At 35.1% G+C, this 18,742-nt stretch overlaps 1 protein-coding gene across 14 annotated transcripts in view; it reads left to right on the forward strand.

Annotated features, from left to right (window-relative positions):
* Positions 1–18,742, forward strand: part of Gug (arginine-glutamic acid dipeptide repeats grunge) — a 257,116-nt gene that overhangs the window by 574 nt on the left and 237,800 nt on the right. For 6 of the 14 annotated variants that reach the window (XM_069825198.1, XM_069825184.1, XM_069825195.1 and 3 more), the window contains one exon: positions 14,964–15,066. In XM_069825198.1, the coding sequence (XP_069681299.1) occupies positions 15,022–15,066 (45 nt within the window). In that variant the 5' untranslated portion in view covers positions 14,964–15,021. Of the gene's footprint in view, positions 1–5; positions 402–1,297; positions 1,499–2,459; positions 2,532–14,963; positions 15,067–18,742 lie in introns of those variants that run through there. The other 8 variants (XM_069825185.1, XM_069825186.1, XM_069825188.1 and 5 more) reach the window with 8 other exon arrangements.

Raw genomic sequence — 18,742 nt, forward strand, 5'->3', positions numbered from 1 at the left:
ATTTATCATATCTTTGGAAGTTTAAATACAATCGAGTATTATCGATGTTTAGTTTTATTGGTTATATGATCTTAAGGTAGTCCTGTAATAGTTAGGAAGACAGTGTTTATAAACAAAGAACATCATTCATTTACCCATTAGATATTTAATTTTTCGTGGAAAACATTTTTAAGAAGCATACTGTATCGCATTTAATTTAATTTCTTAAAAGTATACGGCGCAGAGTGTGATCGGAGTAGGCCTATTTGGCTTTAGTTTTTGACGGTATCTCGGTATCCTTGTACTTGTTAATCATAGGCGGAAACTTATTCATAATAATAATTACGTGAATAATTCTGCCGTTACGAATTCTGCAATGATTTCTGCGGTGTTTTGTGCTGCATGATCGTTCTACATAAGTTGTAAGTGTAATATTAAGTTTAATTTTTCTAGTTACGTAGATTAATTAACAGCTGTGATGTCACGTTACTTTATTTAGTACTTCAATGCTAATTAGAATTTTTATGTAGCCTACACTTATTCTTCGGCTGTTGTTTTTATGAAGATGATATAGGCTATGTTTTAGAGATAGCTACACGAGGGTAAACCAACGTAACAGTCCAATGATGGCTATATATTTTTGTTAACTGTTATAACTACATTACAAGCTATTTCTTGCTATGTGAATTCATAAAATTGTATAGGCCAATCAGAATTAGACTTTTGGATATTCGTGTCCAGGTGTCCTACGGTGGAATACCCAAAAGTCTAATTCTGAAAGCCTAAAAATTCATGCATAGGCCTATATTTAAAGTGAGATATCTGTGACATGTGCAGACTAAAGTGAGATAGGAAATCATGGCTTTGTTGAATTTGATATTGTACAGTAATTCTAAAACATTTACTACGACTGATTTTTCAGCACTGAAGACACCAATTTTGTGGCCAAACCCATTGGTCAATGTTACTTATGTCCCGCCTGCTATAGAGACCTAGGCCAATTTTACACATATTTAGTATAACTTTTGCTTCTTTGACAGGTTAGGTTTGGTTAGTTTAGGTTTTTGTTATAGCCTACCTTGCATATACGATTATAGCGCAACATTGGCAGTGATAAAAGTGAAATATTCATTCAGTGGGCGTTGAATACTCTACATTCACCCCAACTCGACACACTAGTAGCTTAACCACTATGCTACAAAGTTAAGTTACGAGAACACCCTCCAAATCTCCAACATAAATACACCTTCATATCATTAATATAAACCCCACACTAGATGGCATCAAGAACGATGTTAATTCAGAGTATTGAAAACAGGGTTTAAGCAGACTTTTTCCATAACACGACAGAGTTAACCAGCATTGAGTGAAATCAACGGTACTGGTAAACAGTGAGCAGTGAAACCAGCTTCAATTTTACGAACAATATCTTATAGGTTAATGTTAATAGTGTTTTACTACTTCTAAACATCACATCAACAATTCAAAAATACGAATGAAGACGTGAATTAGATATAAGGTGAGTACTAAAATGACATATTTATTTGTGTATCAGTGCTTCCTCTACCTGCAAAGACGATATTCATTGCATTTACGATACAGCCGGGGGCTTATAGCAGGAGGCTTGCCTTTGCCATAACCCTTCTATAGGCTGTTATTCCTAAACCGTCAAAAACCAACATAGGCCTAATTATAACAAACATAGATAAAAGAATCAGAGTTAACAGTAATGTCTACGAGATGTGGCATATGTGAACAGCTGGCGTTTTCTATGCATTTACCATATACCCACTCCAGTATTGTGCACTTCAGCCCATTTCTGTAACATGTCTTTTAGGATAAGTATTAATTTTACAGTGGAGACTATTCTTCTCAGCAGTCAAAAGAGAGTTCATAAGTGAGAAAACTCCTCTATTGAAGCATTAGAACCTCTCAGAGTAAGACAAAAACTAAGAAGTCATGCTCATACTAACCCATTCTCATTGAGTGTAGGCAAGGACAGAATTCATTCTAGTTGGATATCAAATACTGATAAAAATCGGAAAATTTTAAATACAGCATAAAGAATATTATCTTATATTTTGTATGAAAACCAGGACATTTGACATCCTGGATACACTCTTTTGGGACAGAGGACAAATGTTAGAAATTTGGGACTGTCCCAGCTAAACCGAGATGTCTGGGAGCTTTGTGTATATAGATCGATGGTCAAGATCTAAAGACTTTAATTGGCTCTTGATTTTAGTGCAGTATGTAAGGATTATTTATTATTTTTCAGAGCAACAAGTTTTAAACAGGAATTTAATTGTTGATAAAACATTTGATTTATTCTGTTTATATTGCAGTCAAGTGTTTTGATGAATGTTTGTGAAACAGTTACACAAATAAGCCTACACATGTCTTAATTTATAATAATAAACTTACGTATTTTAATGTAAGACCAATATTCGTTTTGTAAGAAACTCTATTTTTTTTTTCAGTACATTAGTTCTTAGACTGCCTTGCCCGTGGTGGAGTGGTTAGCCTCTCTGCCTTCCACTGTGATGACTCAGGTGAAATTTTAATATAGTTATAAAAATTGACATTTCTGGGCAGGTCCTTTGTTAGATCGAAAATATTGATAAATAATTACTATTAGAACAATTACTTGTATCACATTTCAGAAACTTAGAAAAATAAGAATATACCTCGAGAAAATGGATCTAACTAACTAAGTAAATAAATTTAATACAATGTGTGATATATTGGAAAGAAATGGTAAAACACTAAAAGAAACACTCAAGGTTTATAAAATCATAACATTCCCAACACCACTATTTGGAAGCGAATCTAGTATTTCTTTTCTTTGTATTATCACATTAAAGTACAAATTATTTACATCCTTGGGTTCTAGTCGAGTCAGATGCATTGTAATTATACGAAAAAAAAAATAAGTACCAGACTCCAATTTCACACCGAAGATAAGAGTGGAAAGTGAGGTCGTCAGTGAGGTGTGGACAGGCAGGATTTCTTGAGTGAGGCGCAAGAGGAGGCAGCACTGAAGGGCAGCACATCTCACTTCTGTGTTTTTCTTTACCGATCACAGAGAAAGAGCTAGTTTTTCTAAGGTTGAATCAGTGACAGGTTAGGCCTAGGTTAAGTTTAGACTTATATGCATTGGAAGGATGGGCATATTCTTAGAAAATTGTGAGTATGTGCAAGGCATACCAAAGTCTAAACTAACCTAACCTAACCTATTAGAGATTCGACCTTACGAGAACTCTCTTTTTCTCTGTGATCAATAAGAAAATGCATGGAAATGAGATGTATATGCTGCCTCTCCCTGCCACTTACCCCTTCCACCTTGACAGAGCGATCCCACCTGTCTTTACCTTCCTGCTGATCCCTGCTTTCACAGCAGTTTTCCACCCTTATATCGGTGTGAAATTGGCACTCAATTTTTGTTTTGTCTATGGTACATACAACTCTGCTAGAAGCCAAGTACGTAAATACAAATTTTTACCTTAATGTAGTAACGCAATTGTAAAGAAATAGGTCTACTGCGAATCTTGGACTGTAAAAGCAAGATTGACAAGTAAAATAATGTCAACATAAATGAAGGTTAATAGAGGGGAAAAACAATCAAAGCCACTTTTCTGTTAAGAGTGAGATAATAGTCTAATTCAGTATACCACTGCAAAATTTTTTGAAGGAAAGGATGACTGTATTTGTGGTGATAATTTTCCTTTACCAGTTTCGACAAGAAGAACACTGAATTAGTAATATATTGAGTTAGAAAACTAACTTTTAAAAACAAATATTACATTATGAGCCCAAAGAATGACGTGATCATGGAAGACCTTAGAAAAAGTGGAATAAGCGAAGTCTGAATATTCAACCCATGAAATGAGGAAGAAGAAAATGATCAATAATATGCAAGTAAGCTAAAGTAGGTAGTTAGCATTAATAGCATAATGATTTACCTTTATTAGTAACAGTCTGAATTTAGTACACAGAAAAATGAGGGACTAATCACATGAAGGCTACTTGTCAGGAGAACGGGTTTTCTTTGAGTTTGATAATGATAAAATTCCGAGTATAAGTACATTTAATAATGAAAGCACGTCTTCACTATTAAGACAGCTTTAAGTGTTTCCGCATAAAGGCAACTTTTTTCCTCAGTCCACCATAAATTCTGTTATGCTGAAGATGCACTCAACATATGCCTTGTTCGAGAAATACACAACAAAAATCAAACATTCTTTTAATTTTATCAATATTGATGTGGATATTGCTACCCAGCCTTGTGAAAGGGAAAGTTACATTCCACTCTTTGGCTAAACTAGCGCAGAGTTAATTCCTTGTACTCCGCTTATACACCTTCAAGTATTGAGAGCTTTCTTCTTAGTCATACCAACATAACTTTGGTGACATTACGAAAGTTTCACGCTAGTGTACACTCACTCATTGCCTTGCATATACGAATCCATGAAGGTTGGGTTGGTTTAGGCTTTTGTTACATCTTGCATATGGGTCATTCCATTGTGGCGGGCATGACATATTTAGTTAAACTGACTAAAACACGATTATGTCAGTTTCTTGTCTTATAGGCAGTTGAAAAAGCTATGGTATACACCTCTAATTACCTAGTTCTTGATCCATAAATTATGAAATCCATATGTTTGAGAAAGAAGAAGGGGAAAGACTAAATGTCACAGGTGTGACAAAATTTTCCATTGACATTGCACATTGATGTAGTTCATTCAGTAACTTTGGTAATTGGTAAGGTCTGAAAGAGTAGGACATTTTTTTTTCTGTATCTGTAAGATTGTTAGAACAAGATTACCTTTTTTAAGCTTGGATTTGTGTTTGACCAAGACACACGGAATATTTATAACATGTTACGGGTGTGACAAAATAGTTAAAATATGGAATTTCAATTATTTTATTATTATTTTCTCCAAACATCTGAAAATACAACTAATTAAAGATATAAAAGGAAACAAATGCAATCATAAAGTTTTACTGTTTGATTTTGCTGTGAAAATTAATAATTTTCAAACAAAAACAAACTGTCCACACTTATGTATAACTTTGGGATGTTTCACTCTTTTAATTACAATAGAAGCTTACTTTCCTTCTTTGGTCAGATCCGTGAACTCCCACTATAGCCAACATAGGAAACAAAACTATGATTGAAATTATCTATCAATTAACAAAGTGTAACTGTGCTGTTTTTAAAATGCCATGTATCCAAGTCTCCTGGACTAAGTTATGTTGAGTATTTTAACAGTAGACTTTTTATGGATTTTTTTTTTTTTTTTTTTTTTTTTAGGATACCGGTACAAGACCAGTTAACATGGAATGATTCATACAGGGTGTCCCATTTATCTTGTGCACCTATTATAACTTTTTTGTTTGGATAGGTATTGGAATTTTTGTTTTTGAGAGTTATGTTAGAACGAGAGTGTAGAGATTTGGTGCATGTAACTATATTATGGTACAAGACACATGTGACGTCATCAATTTTTCAAATAGCACTACGTACTTTAATCATGTTACATAGATTACACACATTAAGACGAGTTCAAAATGTATCACAATGTTACCTTCCCGATCAATAACAACAAAATGCAAAATGAATGACATCAGAATATGCCGTTTGTTGCCGTGCCCCATTCATCTTGTGCATTGACTTACACAAAACGAAAAACGACTGACGTCCGTACACGTCGTGTGTTGTGTGTTTGCTGTCTTAACATATAAACAAACTACAACAATTGCCGACTCCTCAATCCACGTACAGTGGCCTGCACGTTCTCCGGACCTGTCGCCACACGACTTCTTTCTGTGGTGAACTGTAAAGGACAGTGTATACCAGAACATTCTGACAACACCAGACGACATGCAGTAACACATTCGACAGGCTTGTGTGTCCATTCAGCCAGCAACGTGCAGGGCAGTCATATGGTCTTTCAGGGAATGTGCATTAATGTGAATGGTCACCATTTGGAACATCTTCTGTGACTCTCAAAGCATAATGTAGTTACATGCACCAAATCTCCACACTCATGTTAGCCCTTTGTTCTAACATAACACTCAAAAACAAAAATTCCAATACCTATCCAAACAAAAAAAGTTAATGATAGGTGCACAAGATAAATGGGATACCCTGTATACGAATTTGTGATAGGTTAGGTTAAGCTTTTGTTATGTCTTGTATTTACGAATCTCTGCAGGATTTTCAAGTGCTGGGCAAAGACTGGTGATATTTTGTTTTGTAATGTTGTCAGTACTGGTCTATAATAAGGTCTTGTAATGGAGGATTTTGACTTCGGAAATCACAAGAACTATCTGTCCACTAGTTTCATTTTTTATTACTCAAATGTGATTTTATTTTACAAGGAGAAATTTACCAAACAGCACATTTTCATTTAAACCTATACCACAGATACATATTCAGAAAAAATTAATTGCTGCTTCGACATCACTCAATTCAAGTCACTTTTTTTTAATTTATCCGTGATAGTTCCTTGATAATCAGGGCTTGGAAAAAAAAAAAAAGCATTCATTTGCATGTCTGTGACGAGTGAAAATTTTCCTTGCTCTAAAATATTTGCGTTTTTCAATCAAATGTTGACAATAAAACTAGAAATACAGCTGTGGTTTGTTTGTGGTGCTGTGTTGTTTGCGTTCCTGTTTCAACCATTTGGCGATGAGTGAGATGGCCGACCACAAGGAACAAAGAGTGTGTATGAAATTTTGTTTTCTGTTAGAGAAAACTGCAGCCGAGACCATTGAGATGCTTCGGCAAGCCTTTAATAATGATGCTTTGGAGAAATCACAGGTCTACGAGTGGTTTTCCTGTTTCAAATCTGGCAAAATGTCAACTGAAGACATGCCACGTCCCGGGTGTTCTTCGACAAAAAGAAATGACGAAAACATTGCCAAAATCAAATTTGCAATTGATGAAGATCGTCGAAAGACCATTGACGAAGTTTCTGAGCAAACGAACCTGTCATGGAGCACGGTCCAGCGAATTATAACGAAGATTTGCACATGAGGTGGGTGTCTGCAAAATTTGTTCCTCGCTTGCTCACAGATGACCAAAGAGAAAACCGTGTGAGAGTTTGCCACAACTTGAAGAGTGAAGTGCAGAACGATCCAAATTTTCTTAAAAGAATTGTGACTGAGGATGAGTCTTGGTGCTATGGGTACGATCCAGAATCAAAACAAGCATCGAGCCAGTGAAAAACTTCAAATTCACCACAACCCAAGAAAGCACGTCAAGTGCAATCCAATGTGAAAACAATGTTGATTTGTTTTTTGATGTGAATGGCATTGCCCACAAAGAGTTTGTTCCGCCAGGACAAACTGTGTACCAACATATCTATTTGGATGTGTTATGAAGATTATGAGAGGGTGCAACGAAAACGGCCCGAAATGTGGAGAAATGGGAACTGGTTGCTTCACCACCACAATGCTCCAGCCCACACAGCTCTGACGGTCTGACAGTTTTTGACAAACAACAACATGGTGCTTGTGCCTCATCCATCCTACTCACCAATCTGGCTTCGTCGGACTTTTTTTAGTTTCCACGGATGAAGAAATGTCTAAAAGGAATGCGATTCAGTGATGTGGATGATGTCAAAGAAAATACGCTAACGGCTTTGAACAGTATCCTGCCTCAAGAGTTCCAAGTGTTGAGCCGTATAGAACGAGGATAATAATAATTTTATGTATGGTATTTCTCTATCAAGGATTCTATCCCCACCTCATCAGGAATCTTAATTTGCACCCTGGGTATGTGTATGTGAGAAAACTGGCCCAAACTGTGGCAGTGCAGCAGATTTAAACTTTTTTTTGGTCCAGCCAAAAGTGCTGTTGTTTTGGCAATGCCGGTTAATTGGGTGAGGAATTTTACTGTACATTTTTATTACTAGAATAGGCCTATCTTCATTCCTAAACTGTTGGAGCCTAGGATTAGATCGTTATCTACAAAATAAGCCTTTGACTATAATATTGAAAATGCTGCCAAATAAAACACAAAAAATCTTCATAATTAAACAGTTTTTTCAGAATCATCAAATGCTTGAATTGAATTTAAATGGGAGAGGAGAACTGTGACAGCCCTAGCACTACGACCTAAAATGTCTGTTGTGCTTCCTCTTCATAATACCCTATCAGTCCAATAGTTCAATATTTTTTATGAACTGAATCAAATTATGGACTGGGATAGTTGATAACTCATCAAGTTTTGAAAAGTGTTTCTCGAGAGCTTTTTGATGAGTGAGAACATTGCAGTCACATTAACAGATGAGCTACAACGAGTACAAGCTGGGTTCCATCTTGTTTTTGTTTCTTAAGATCCCTGCACCCATTTTTCGTAATTTTGTTGGTTCACCTGATGAACCTCCTGTTGCCTTATGAGCCTTCTACATAGGCCTAAGTACTATGTTTGGAAAAATTCGTTTTCACTTCCTGCACGTGCCATTATTAGTCTTTGTCTTTGAAACTAGAGCCAGAAGACAGCTTTTTCGTTAGTCCATGATTTCTATGAACATGACATATGATTCGTCAGCATACACTATATTACTTCTGATTTATGTTCATTCATGTCTTAAGATAATTTATTCTCTTATGACTAATGTCTGACTTCTGAATTAAAGTTGCTCTAATATGGCAACCACCTTTATGCTTTATTGTGCTGTTAATTGTACCTGCATAAATAAAATACTGTTTTGTTTAAGAGTAAACAACAAATTATATTTTTTTCTCATTTTGAGTTTAAAGTGGTACTAAATAGACGCAAAATCCGTTCTTGTATTAAATAAAAAGTACACATAACTGCCAATTCAATAGTGATATTTCACACAGGTCTCGTGGAAAAGTATGAAATTTTATAAAAGAAAACACAAACCTAATTTACTTAAAGAGTTATAAATCAGCATCAGCAATATAGTTTTTAAACACAATTTCCTTTACTTAGTATAATAAGAAAATAGTATTGGTTCTAATAAGTTTAAATGTGTGTTGAAATAATACAGGTCCATTCAGTATATTAGATTCAATTTATTTCGTATAAAATAATTATAAGAAGTCTTAACACGATCGTGCTTCTTCAGATTTAGTTCTGAAAATTTGTTTTATGAGCACTGTACTAGTTATTTTCGTAAAAGAAAAGCTACAAATTATTATTCATGTTGTGAGCGAACAAAAGAAATAAGATTAAGGTTTTTATATCTATTTCTGATACTACAGTATGTTAGATATGAGTATAAGTAGATAGACTGAAGGCCCAATCCCACATAGCAGAATCGAATTGAACAAAATTTCTTTTCACAATGTATTTAAATGGGAAATAGCAGGAAACAGCACGTCAAATCGAACTAAACTGAATGGAATTCATGCCAGAACAGAATTTCTTGTTTCAGTTATGATTGTATGTTCTTGTGAAGCCTTCGTGAGAAAACAAACCATATCTATTTTTGGTAGTGTAATTTGTTTATTGAAAGTTACTGCTGAAATAGTACATATACAGAGAATTACAATTTAATATGAACGAAGAAAAAATAATAAATCTTGTTCAGAATTATCCGCTATTGTAAGACAAAACACAAAAGTATTCTGTAATAATTATGCCCGTGATAATGCATGAAGTGAAATAAGTAAATTAATGGAAGCATGAGGTTAAAAATAAAACCCAAAGAAGTGCAAAAGAACGGAATTTTTTAATCTCTCCTTATGTGTATCTTGTTAAAAAGTTTAATGATTTCAGTATATCCTTTCCTTGTTTTGAAATATTCGATTCTTCTTCCGCCTCTTATATAACTGTGTTAAAGCTATTATTAGATCCATTTAAATTGCAACATGAATCGGTTTGACTTTACTACAGCAGCTACAGAGTTTTTTATTTGATTCTGGTAAGTGGGAGCAAACCTAGACAGACAGATAAGAGGGTGAGTAGTTATATTAAATTTTAATCGTGTCAATTATGGTGCCAAGAAAGAATGATATTGGACTTCTAAAAGAATATAAGATTGTTGCCTGGTTTTTAAGATATTTGGTTCTTATTTAAAATATAAATTGGGGCCATTCCTTGAAAACTCATACCCTGTTATTGTTTAGTCAAATGTCCGAAGACAGGTCTCAATCTCACAAATGATACCAATAAGGCATCACTCGAGGCAACTAAGCCAGGAGATAATGGGATAGAGTGGTCAGTTCCTTTCCTCCCTACTCATATTCTATGGCAACAAAATTGATCAACACTGTCTTTTTTTTTTTTAAACTTGGTGAGCAGATTCAAACTATGTCATGTGGGTAGTTTTGGTAATCTGATGTTTGGTTTTGTAGTTACAGGACGTTAAAAAAATCACCACTTCAACATAAAAATGTTACTACAATATATATTTTTGTGAATAACTCTGAACTCGAGGCTCTGAAGTAAGTAACGTCTTTTAAAGCTTATTGAAATGTCCTTGTTTTTGGCATAAATACAAATATGTTAATGTTAGTTACTATTTAAGATGATTAACGACTGCATTTTAAAAAGTATGTATTTTATTTTATAAAAATAGTGTCTTTAATTTAAATTTCACAAAAGTGTGTACCATCCTTTCTTCATGAATAGGAGAAAAAAATATTCTGGGACCTCCAGTTGCTTAGGAGTAACAGCAGATTTTCTTTTGTCAGATACACAATAATCAAGAATATACTCATACATGCTGTAAGTGGTAATATTCTGTATAAAATGGAACACACCAACATAAAAAAAATGTTTTTCCTTATAAAAATTGTATTTTATTGCTTATTCTAGTAAGAAAGACTGTAAATCTATGAAGAAAGATGACGAAAGAAATCATGTGCAGAAAAAGCTAATACTGGGAAACCTCAAAAAATGTTATTTTTTATTTAACGACGCTCGCAACTGCAGAGCTTATATCAGTGTCGCCGGATGTGCCGGAATTTTGTCCCGCAGGAGTTCTTTTACATGCCAGTAAATCTACTGACATGAGCCTGTCACATTTAAGCACACTTAAATGTCTTCGACCTGGCCCGGGATCGAACCCGCAACCTTGGGCATAGAAGGCCAGCGCTATACCAACTTGCCAACCAGGTCGACTACCTCAAGAAAAAAGTTTATGCGAAGTTTGAAAGTGACTTTCCTGAAGTTAAGGTTGGGTATTACAAGTTCTGTGAACTAAAACTGAAGCATTGCTTATTTACTGATGTCCTGGAACACACACAGTCTGTGTGTGTACTATTCATGAGAATGTAAAATTGAAGGTCACTGAAGCTAAGCTCAAATATCAAAGAAATCTACATAATTAGATTTGAGTACCTACAAACCTTGCCTAGCATTAAACATACGCAAACCCCAGTGGAAGCTTGTTTCCTGAACAGCTGTTCAGATTGTCCATTAGCTGTACTACTGAGGCTATACTGGAAATGTTTGATTATAATGTTATTTATAGTCACTTACAAGCAGTTGTTGATGACTGGCAGGTGCACTCTGGAGACTTAATGCATCAGCTGAAGATTTCGTGGACACTTTCATATACAAATTTATGAAACAACTTAAGCCACATGAATTCATAGCTCAGAAGCAAGCTTTATTTTTGCAACAGACAAAACTCGGCTAAAAGAAGAAATTATTCCTTTGTTATTCAAGATGCAGTTCAAGGAATCATTAGAATATTGAGCAGACAACCATTCATCCTTTTGTTTCCTATTATAAAGCTTCAAGTACTGAACAAATAAATAGTATAGTTTTTCCTTTGCAGTCATCTCAGACTATTTAATAGGCCTACATAATTCTGTTGCTGTTTACAGTGTTCAGAAAAAGTTGATTGATTTTCTGAAGAATGTTATACCAAATATTAGGAAAGTTTTTATATTTTTCTGTTGATATATCATCACAATACAGTACAAGAATATGAAGAACTTCATAAAATTATGTAATCACAAGGAATATTTTGACATTGAGGCTCTTTTTTACATGCAGTGGTATTGGTGGCACTGTTAAGCATCTTGATGCACCTGCAAATTTACAGAGTTCACAAAAGCAAATTCTTACTCCGCCCCCCAAATAAAAATGTTAAAAAAATACAGTATAAGTTTCCATTTGAGGGGGTCAGTGCAACTGGTCTAGCCCTCATCAATACGAAAAATTAAATATTGACGCAATCTGTTGATTTTGACATAAACTGTCTTCCTACGAAATGGAAAAGACCAATTCACCATTACATAGTTTGTTACGAAGTGTGTAATCTTTCCCCTAAAAAAGTATCCTTTGTGTTTGAGTGCAATGTTGGTCCAACCCCAAACAGCCGATGAGAAGTCAGTATCAAGTCACATGAATAGTTACGTAAATATTGTTAAAGGACTAAAGATAAAATATAAACACACTCATGATCGACAACATGTGAACTTGACACAAAAATGTTGCAAACGAAGGCCAGTAAGTCCAAATAAATCTAAGGATATTTATTTTGTGACCTTTCGAAATATGTTCTGCTGTTCATCATCCTTTATATAATAGTGTGATTTCTGAAAGTAGGACTGAGGAAGCTCAAATAGAAAATGTGGAAGATGAAGGCCTCTTTGACTTACCTGATTACATATAGGATGATAATAATAATAATAATAATAATAATAATAATAATAATAATAATAATAATAATAATAAGCCTACTGTCAAAAGGACTATCCCACAAATGACAAAATCTGAGAAAAATAATTTCACCCTAGAAGAATGAATTTCTATAATTTCACTGGATGTAGGTGACAGGTAGGATACCCTCTTTTCTAGGAAATTTTAAAGCAGATAGAAATATAGCATGAGGTGTCTAAAAGCCACAAAAATTATTCAATACATTTGAATTAATCCCTCTGGCACTGAGCTCCTCAATAATTGAAAATTATTGTGGAAAATTCATTGTAAAATACATTAAAATTGAAGTAAAACTTACACGAAACTGTTAGAATTAAACAGTGTTTCATTACGTGTAGAAATCCCATCATTTATTCCAACAAATTTCTTGTGCTTTCTTACACGCAAACAAATTTCTGTGTAACAGTGGTCTAACTGAGAAAAAGTGTTGTAGGATCATCTTAAAATATATAATATATCTAAAACGTCTTAATAAAAGATTATATAGCATAATACTTAAGTTGACTAAGCATCACACAACACATCACTACCAACAGAATTTGATTTTTCAAATTCTAGGAAAAACCACAATTATATAATTTTAACTTGATTTTTCTACATTTTTAAAAAGTGGCTTAGACCACTGTTGCGCTGACCCTCTCAATTCGTCACCAACAATGAAGTAGAACAAATAAGGGCTGAATTACGTACAAAGTTTGAGAAGCTCACCAAATTCAGGTACTCCTACCATGCATACATCCCATCCCCCCCCCCCCCCCACATCTAAATTATCGTTGAAAGTTAAAAGAACTTCTTTATCTGAAAATGAAAATCATTTTGAAATGTCAGATACAACATTAATAATAAAACAGGCTCACTTTGGATCAATTGGTGGATATGTCACTGTTGTGTACAATGGATATTGGTGGTTAGGATGTGTTATGGAGAAATATGGATACACGGAAGAGATTAAAGTGAGATTTTTACACCCTCATGGATCAACAACTTCATATTTTACGTATCCACATCATCCTGATAAGCTAATTATATCAGCAATGTCTGTTTTGTCACTGGAAACTAGATAAATCTACAAATGCTCATAAATTGACTCCAGCCTTGCAACATAGCTACTGCAACAATTATTCCAGTCTACATACTGGGGGTCTGATATGTACATGTATTGTCAGACAGTACATCTCACTTGACAATATGTGTCATAGGAAGAGCAATTGATAGTATACATCTGAAACCTGATTAGTGAAATATGTAGGTAGTCAGCAAAGTATGCAATGGAGGGAGAAAGGAACTGGCCACTATACCCCATTATCTCCTAGCTTAGTTGCCTCATTAGTGATGCCGTATTGTTTTCACTTATGAGGTTCAAACCTGTCTTCGGACAGTTGACTAAACAACAATAATGAGGGTAATTACGTCATTCTACACTGCAAATGAGCTTATAATTCATTATTTAGGACTACATATACCACAAACATATTGCAAAATGTGTAAATTTAGTTTGCATTAATAAAGAAAAAATTATGATCACTACAAATAGTGATGACGCAGCCTAAAGTTTTTACAATGTGTAGATTAATATATTGTCATTATCTCTGTACAATTAGGCAAGAATCATAGGAACTACTTTTAAGATTTATTTTTTTTTAAACCTTTCCTTGTATATGCCTAGGTATATTTTAACCAGGAATTGAAAGGACATTAAAGAAGTTTGAATGTACACCGTGGAAGACAATTTTTCCCTCTTTCTCCGAAAAATATAAATAATTTCTATGAAATGAATGCTTTACGAGTTATTAATAAAGAATTTGCTCAAAGCATGTTTTCCATATTTCGTAGAGAGTAAGTTTTTGACACCCTTATTTACAGAACTATTGGCTAGAATTGAAAAACTGTGTTGAATTGGTTGCTTTTGTCACTCAGAGAGCAAATACACAACATTTCATGAAATTCTAATATACCAAGATTCTTGTGAAGTGTGAAATTTCATGGAATGGCCAATTATAGAAAATGATTATGATTTGACGTTTTGTAATAAGACATATATTTTCTTAAATTATTCCATTTGATACTGGTGTATAATATCAATTGCTATTGTAGTAATCATAGTGCTGTTGTATAATCAGTTCGTCATCAAGATATATGTGAAGTGTTGATGTTTATTGTTATTGACAATAAGAAATCCTCCTTTCCTCATCATGTTTATATAGAGAAGGTTCCTAATTGATTTTTAGTAAAGATAATGAAAATTCTATACTGTATACAACCAGTATACAAAGAGTATAACAATATTTAAATTATAATATGTTCTCACAAGACCAATGTTATATTGCAGGTAGCTGTGGTGATGGATATCTGCAGATGAAGTTCAGATAGTTTACAAATTGCCTAACATGGCTTCCACACAAGGGGAGATTCGAGTAGGACCATCTCATCAGGTAAGTACATCATCTTTATGAGAGCCTCATGTTATTCTCATATTATGTTTCACTTCCTAATTATATCAAATACAGGTAAAGGTAAGGGTATCCCCGTAACATGCCATGAAGGCATTTGGGGGGGCATGGAGGTAGAGCCCCATGCTTTCCATGACCTCGGCACTAGAATGAGGTGGTGTGGTCGGCACCATGCTCTGACCGCCTTTTACCCCCGGGAAAGACCCAGTGCTCAATTTTATAGGAGGCTGAGTGAACCTGTTTGGCAAGTTTGGCAACGAGAAAAAATCCTGTCACCACCTGGGATCGAACCCCGGACCTTCCAGTCCGTAGCCAGCTGCTCTACCAACTGAGCTACCCGGCCACCCATATCAAATACAGTGTGAAGGAAAAGTATTATAGTGCTACAAGATATCGATTTCAGAATTTTTCGTAAAAATATACATTTTCAGCATCTCAGGCACCAAGAAAGTGATTTTGTGCAGTAAAGTATTGCGTCCCCTCCCCCCAAACTTATTGAAATGGTTGTGTTCATATTCAGTATAGTGGAGTGAATTTATCCAGGTATGATGTACATGAAATACAATAATTTTAGTGAGAAATGAAGGTTCTTTATTTGGAATAAACAACAAACAATCCAAACCATATCACATAGAATAAACTAATAAATGAAATAGTATAGGCAAAGTATCAAAGGAAACGAGATTTCCTGAGAGAAATTATCTACAAAATTGTTTTCACTTTTTGGTTGTGATTTCAATCTACGTTGACTTCAGCACAGACATTCACCACATAATTAAAGGCAGGTAGGATGGTAATACTAGATCTATACTTGTTTTTTTGAAAGATGGGACATGACAGTTAAGTGGCCGAGCTTGGAACTACAGTCCCATGTTGCCAATAATGGACTACCACACTGCCAGCTGATGGAAGCTGGCAATTGTCGTTAAGATGGCTGACGTTAAAACATTCATTGACAATTCACGCGAAGGTAAGAAAACAATACAAAAATCGACAGGAAATCAAAGACGAAACATATCAATGCTAACATTGTGTGCACAATAGATGTCGCCAAGAGAGCTATTAAGCACTCGCCATGTGGGAACGGTAAGTTTGGCAACTCAACCATTGTTACCATAGCAACAGGCCTACCACTCTATGTGACATTCAGTTGTTTTTCCGATCGCAACGCTCCTGTCATGTCCCATCTTAAAAAAAAAAACAAGAATAAACTCCACTACACATTTACAAATATCCACAGAAGCACTATTTTACTTAGTAAGTACTGTCCATACAATAAATTGTGATTTTTACTCTTATTATTAAACTGATAAGCAATACTTATCTCTTCCCGGTTTTTCAATAATATGGATGGTTTTCTTGCAAATTAGAGAAAAGGATTAACACATAGCCTATCGTTATTTATTGCCTTTCTGGCAACTCTACTAGAGTGACTAAGGAACAGAACTCGTTTGTTCGTACTGAATGCAGGTATGCTTTTGTGTGTGAGATGGCATTGCACTGTTGCCAAACTATGTAGACTTTCAGCCTAATTTTCTAATTTACCATGCAAATAATTAGAAAATGCATGATAGATTTTTTGTTTATTTTAATGCATTCTATTGCTCCCTTCAGTCTGCACTGTTATATCATTTCCTCTCCCTCCCTCCCGCCCTCTTCCTCCCCCTCCCCACCCCACTCCCCACCCCACTCCCCCTCCCCTTTCCTCCCCTCCCTCTTCCTCTCTCTTGAGAAAAACAGAAAACAACTTCATTATTCAAAACATTTTCTTTTCATGTGCAAACAAATTGCATTATTATTTTTCTTGCCTTTATTACTGCAGAGTTTTCTATGATGTCCTCAAAGTGGCTTTTTTCACTTCTCTCTCCACATTTAATAGAGAAATCACACAGTCTGTCTTGGCCCATACATTCTTTTAAGTAGGAAAGGATCACTTTTAACTTGCTGAAAGTGAAATGGTTAGCATTCATTGTGTTGCAGTGTTCAGATTGAGGAAAATTTCCACATCTCCATACTGCACAATGAAATTGAGACAACCTTCACTGCGAGTCAAAAGCAACATTTTGCAATCCAGGTGGCTTTCGAAGGGGGGCTGCGGAGCTGCAGCATCCCAGCCATTTGTGGCTCATTGTCTCGTTTTATGTTGTGAAATACATTTATTACACAGTCTCTATTTAGCGGCTCGAATTTTTAAAATTTCGCTCTCATTGACATTCATGCAATCTTTAGTGAAGTCACTTCCTCCCCTGGTGCTGTCAGAGTGAAGTCAGAGACAAGGGCTATGGTTGAAGCCACTTCCTCCCCTGGAGCTGCCAGTCTCGTCTCGGATGCTTTGTGCGTTAGTTTTATCCCTTCCCCTGCTGCCCCTCGCCATGAATCCAGTTTTTCCAGGTGCTGCAAAATTTGCAGCAGTTTGTCATTAGTGCGCAGTTTTAATAAAAATTTGTTTAATGTTGAGTATAACAAGTGCAACAATGTTTAATTCTGTACAATATTTACAGTCTATTCAGTTCAGTACCTTAACAATTCAGGAGAAATGTGAAATTAAGTGCCGTGCTAGATATAAAACACTGTTCGACAAGCCGACAGAAAGAATACATACACGAGGAGGTTTCATAATTGTGATGTGTTTAAGAAGTTTGTGTGTTTGACAGGCTGTGATATTAAACATGGTGGTGATTCTAGCTGGACTCAGGCATAACTGATCTTAGGAAACTAAATGAAAAGATTAATAAACATGCAAATTCGGTAAAACATGTAAATAACGCCTTGAACTTAGCTGTGTTGGGAAGACAATATTTAGGAGAGTTTAAATTCAGCTTATAAACAAGCTGTTGAACATCATAACAATGTGTGGAAAAAAAAAAAAAAAAACAATTGTTGTCTAGAATTTTATTATATCAAGTTTTGTAGAACCAACAAGTTAGCATTACGAGGGCATAATGAAAAGATAGGGTCTGACAATCAAGGAATATTCCTCAATTTGGTGAAATATACAAGTGAAATAGATTCGGTGTTCAAGTCCCATTTGGAGAGCTCTTTGCCATTTGAAGGCCTATCAAAAAGTATTCAAAATGAGCTACTGGAATGTATATTAGATGTATTCAGAGAGGAAATTTTAGCAGAGATTGAGGAAGCCGAATTTGTCTCTGTTTTTGCTGATGAGACCACAGATATATCTGAAAAATTGTGATTGCAGTTCGGTATTGTAACAAAGAAGGAAAAGCCACGGAGAGGTTCTGGGGTTTCTTTAACCCAACCGGATAAGATGCAAATGCAATGTCAGAGTGCATACTTTCACAGCTGGAAACAATTTTAAAACAAAAGAAAGATTAGCTTATTGGACAGAGCTACGATGGAGCAGCTGTGATGAGTGTTGTATTAAATGCGGTATAAGCAAGAGTAAGAGATTGTTACAAATATGCATATTTGTGCATTGCTATGCCCATCAGTTGAATCTCATAATGGAAAGAGCCGCTAAACAAAATACAAAGGCTAGCATATTTATTTGCTAATTTATCCAGTATCCCTGCTTTCTTCTCTCGATCTACACATAGACAGTCTGTATTAGATTAATGTGTTTCAAAGACAATTCCATCAGCTGGGGCAACAAGATGGAGTTTTAAAATAAGAACAGTAAATGATGTTTATGAGAAGA

The sequence above is a fragment of the Periplaneta americana genome, chromosome 1 (genome assembly GCF_040183065.1).
Source record: "Periplaneta americana isolate PAMFEO1 chromosome 1, P.americana_PAMFEO1_priV1, whole genome shotgun sequence".
Lineage (NCBI taxonomy): Eukaryota > Metazoa > Arthropoda > Insecta > Blattodea > Blattidae > Periplaneta > Periplaneta americana.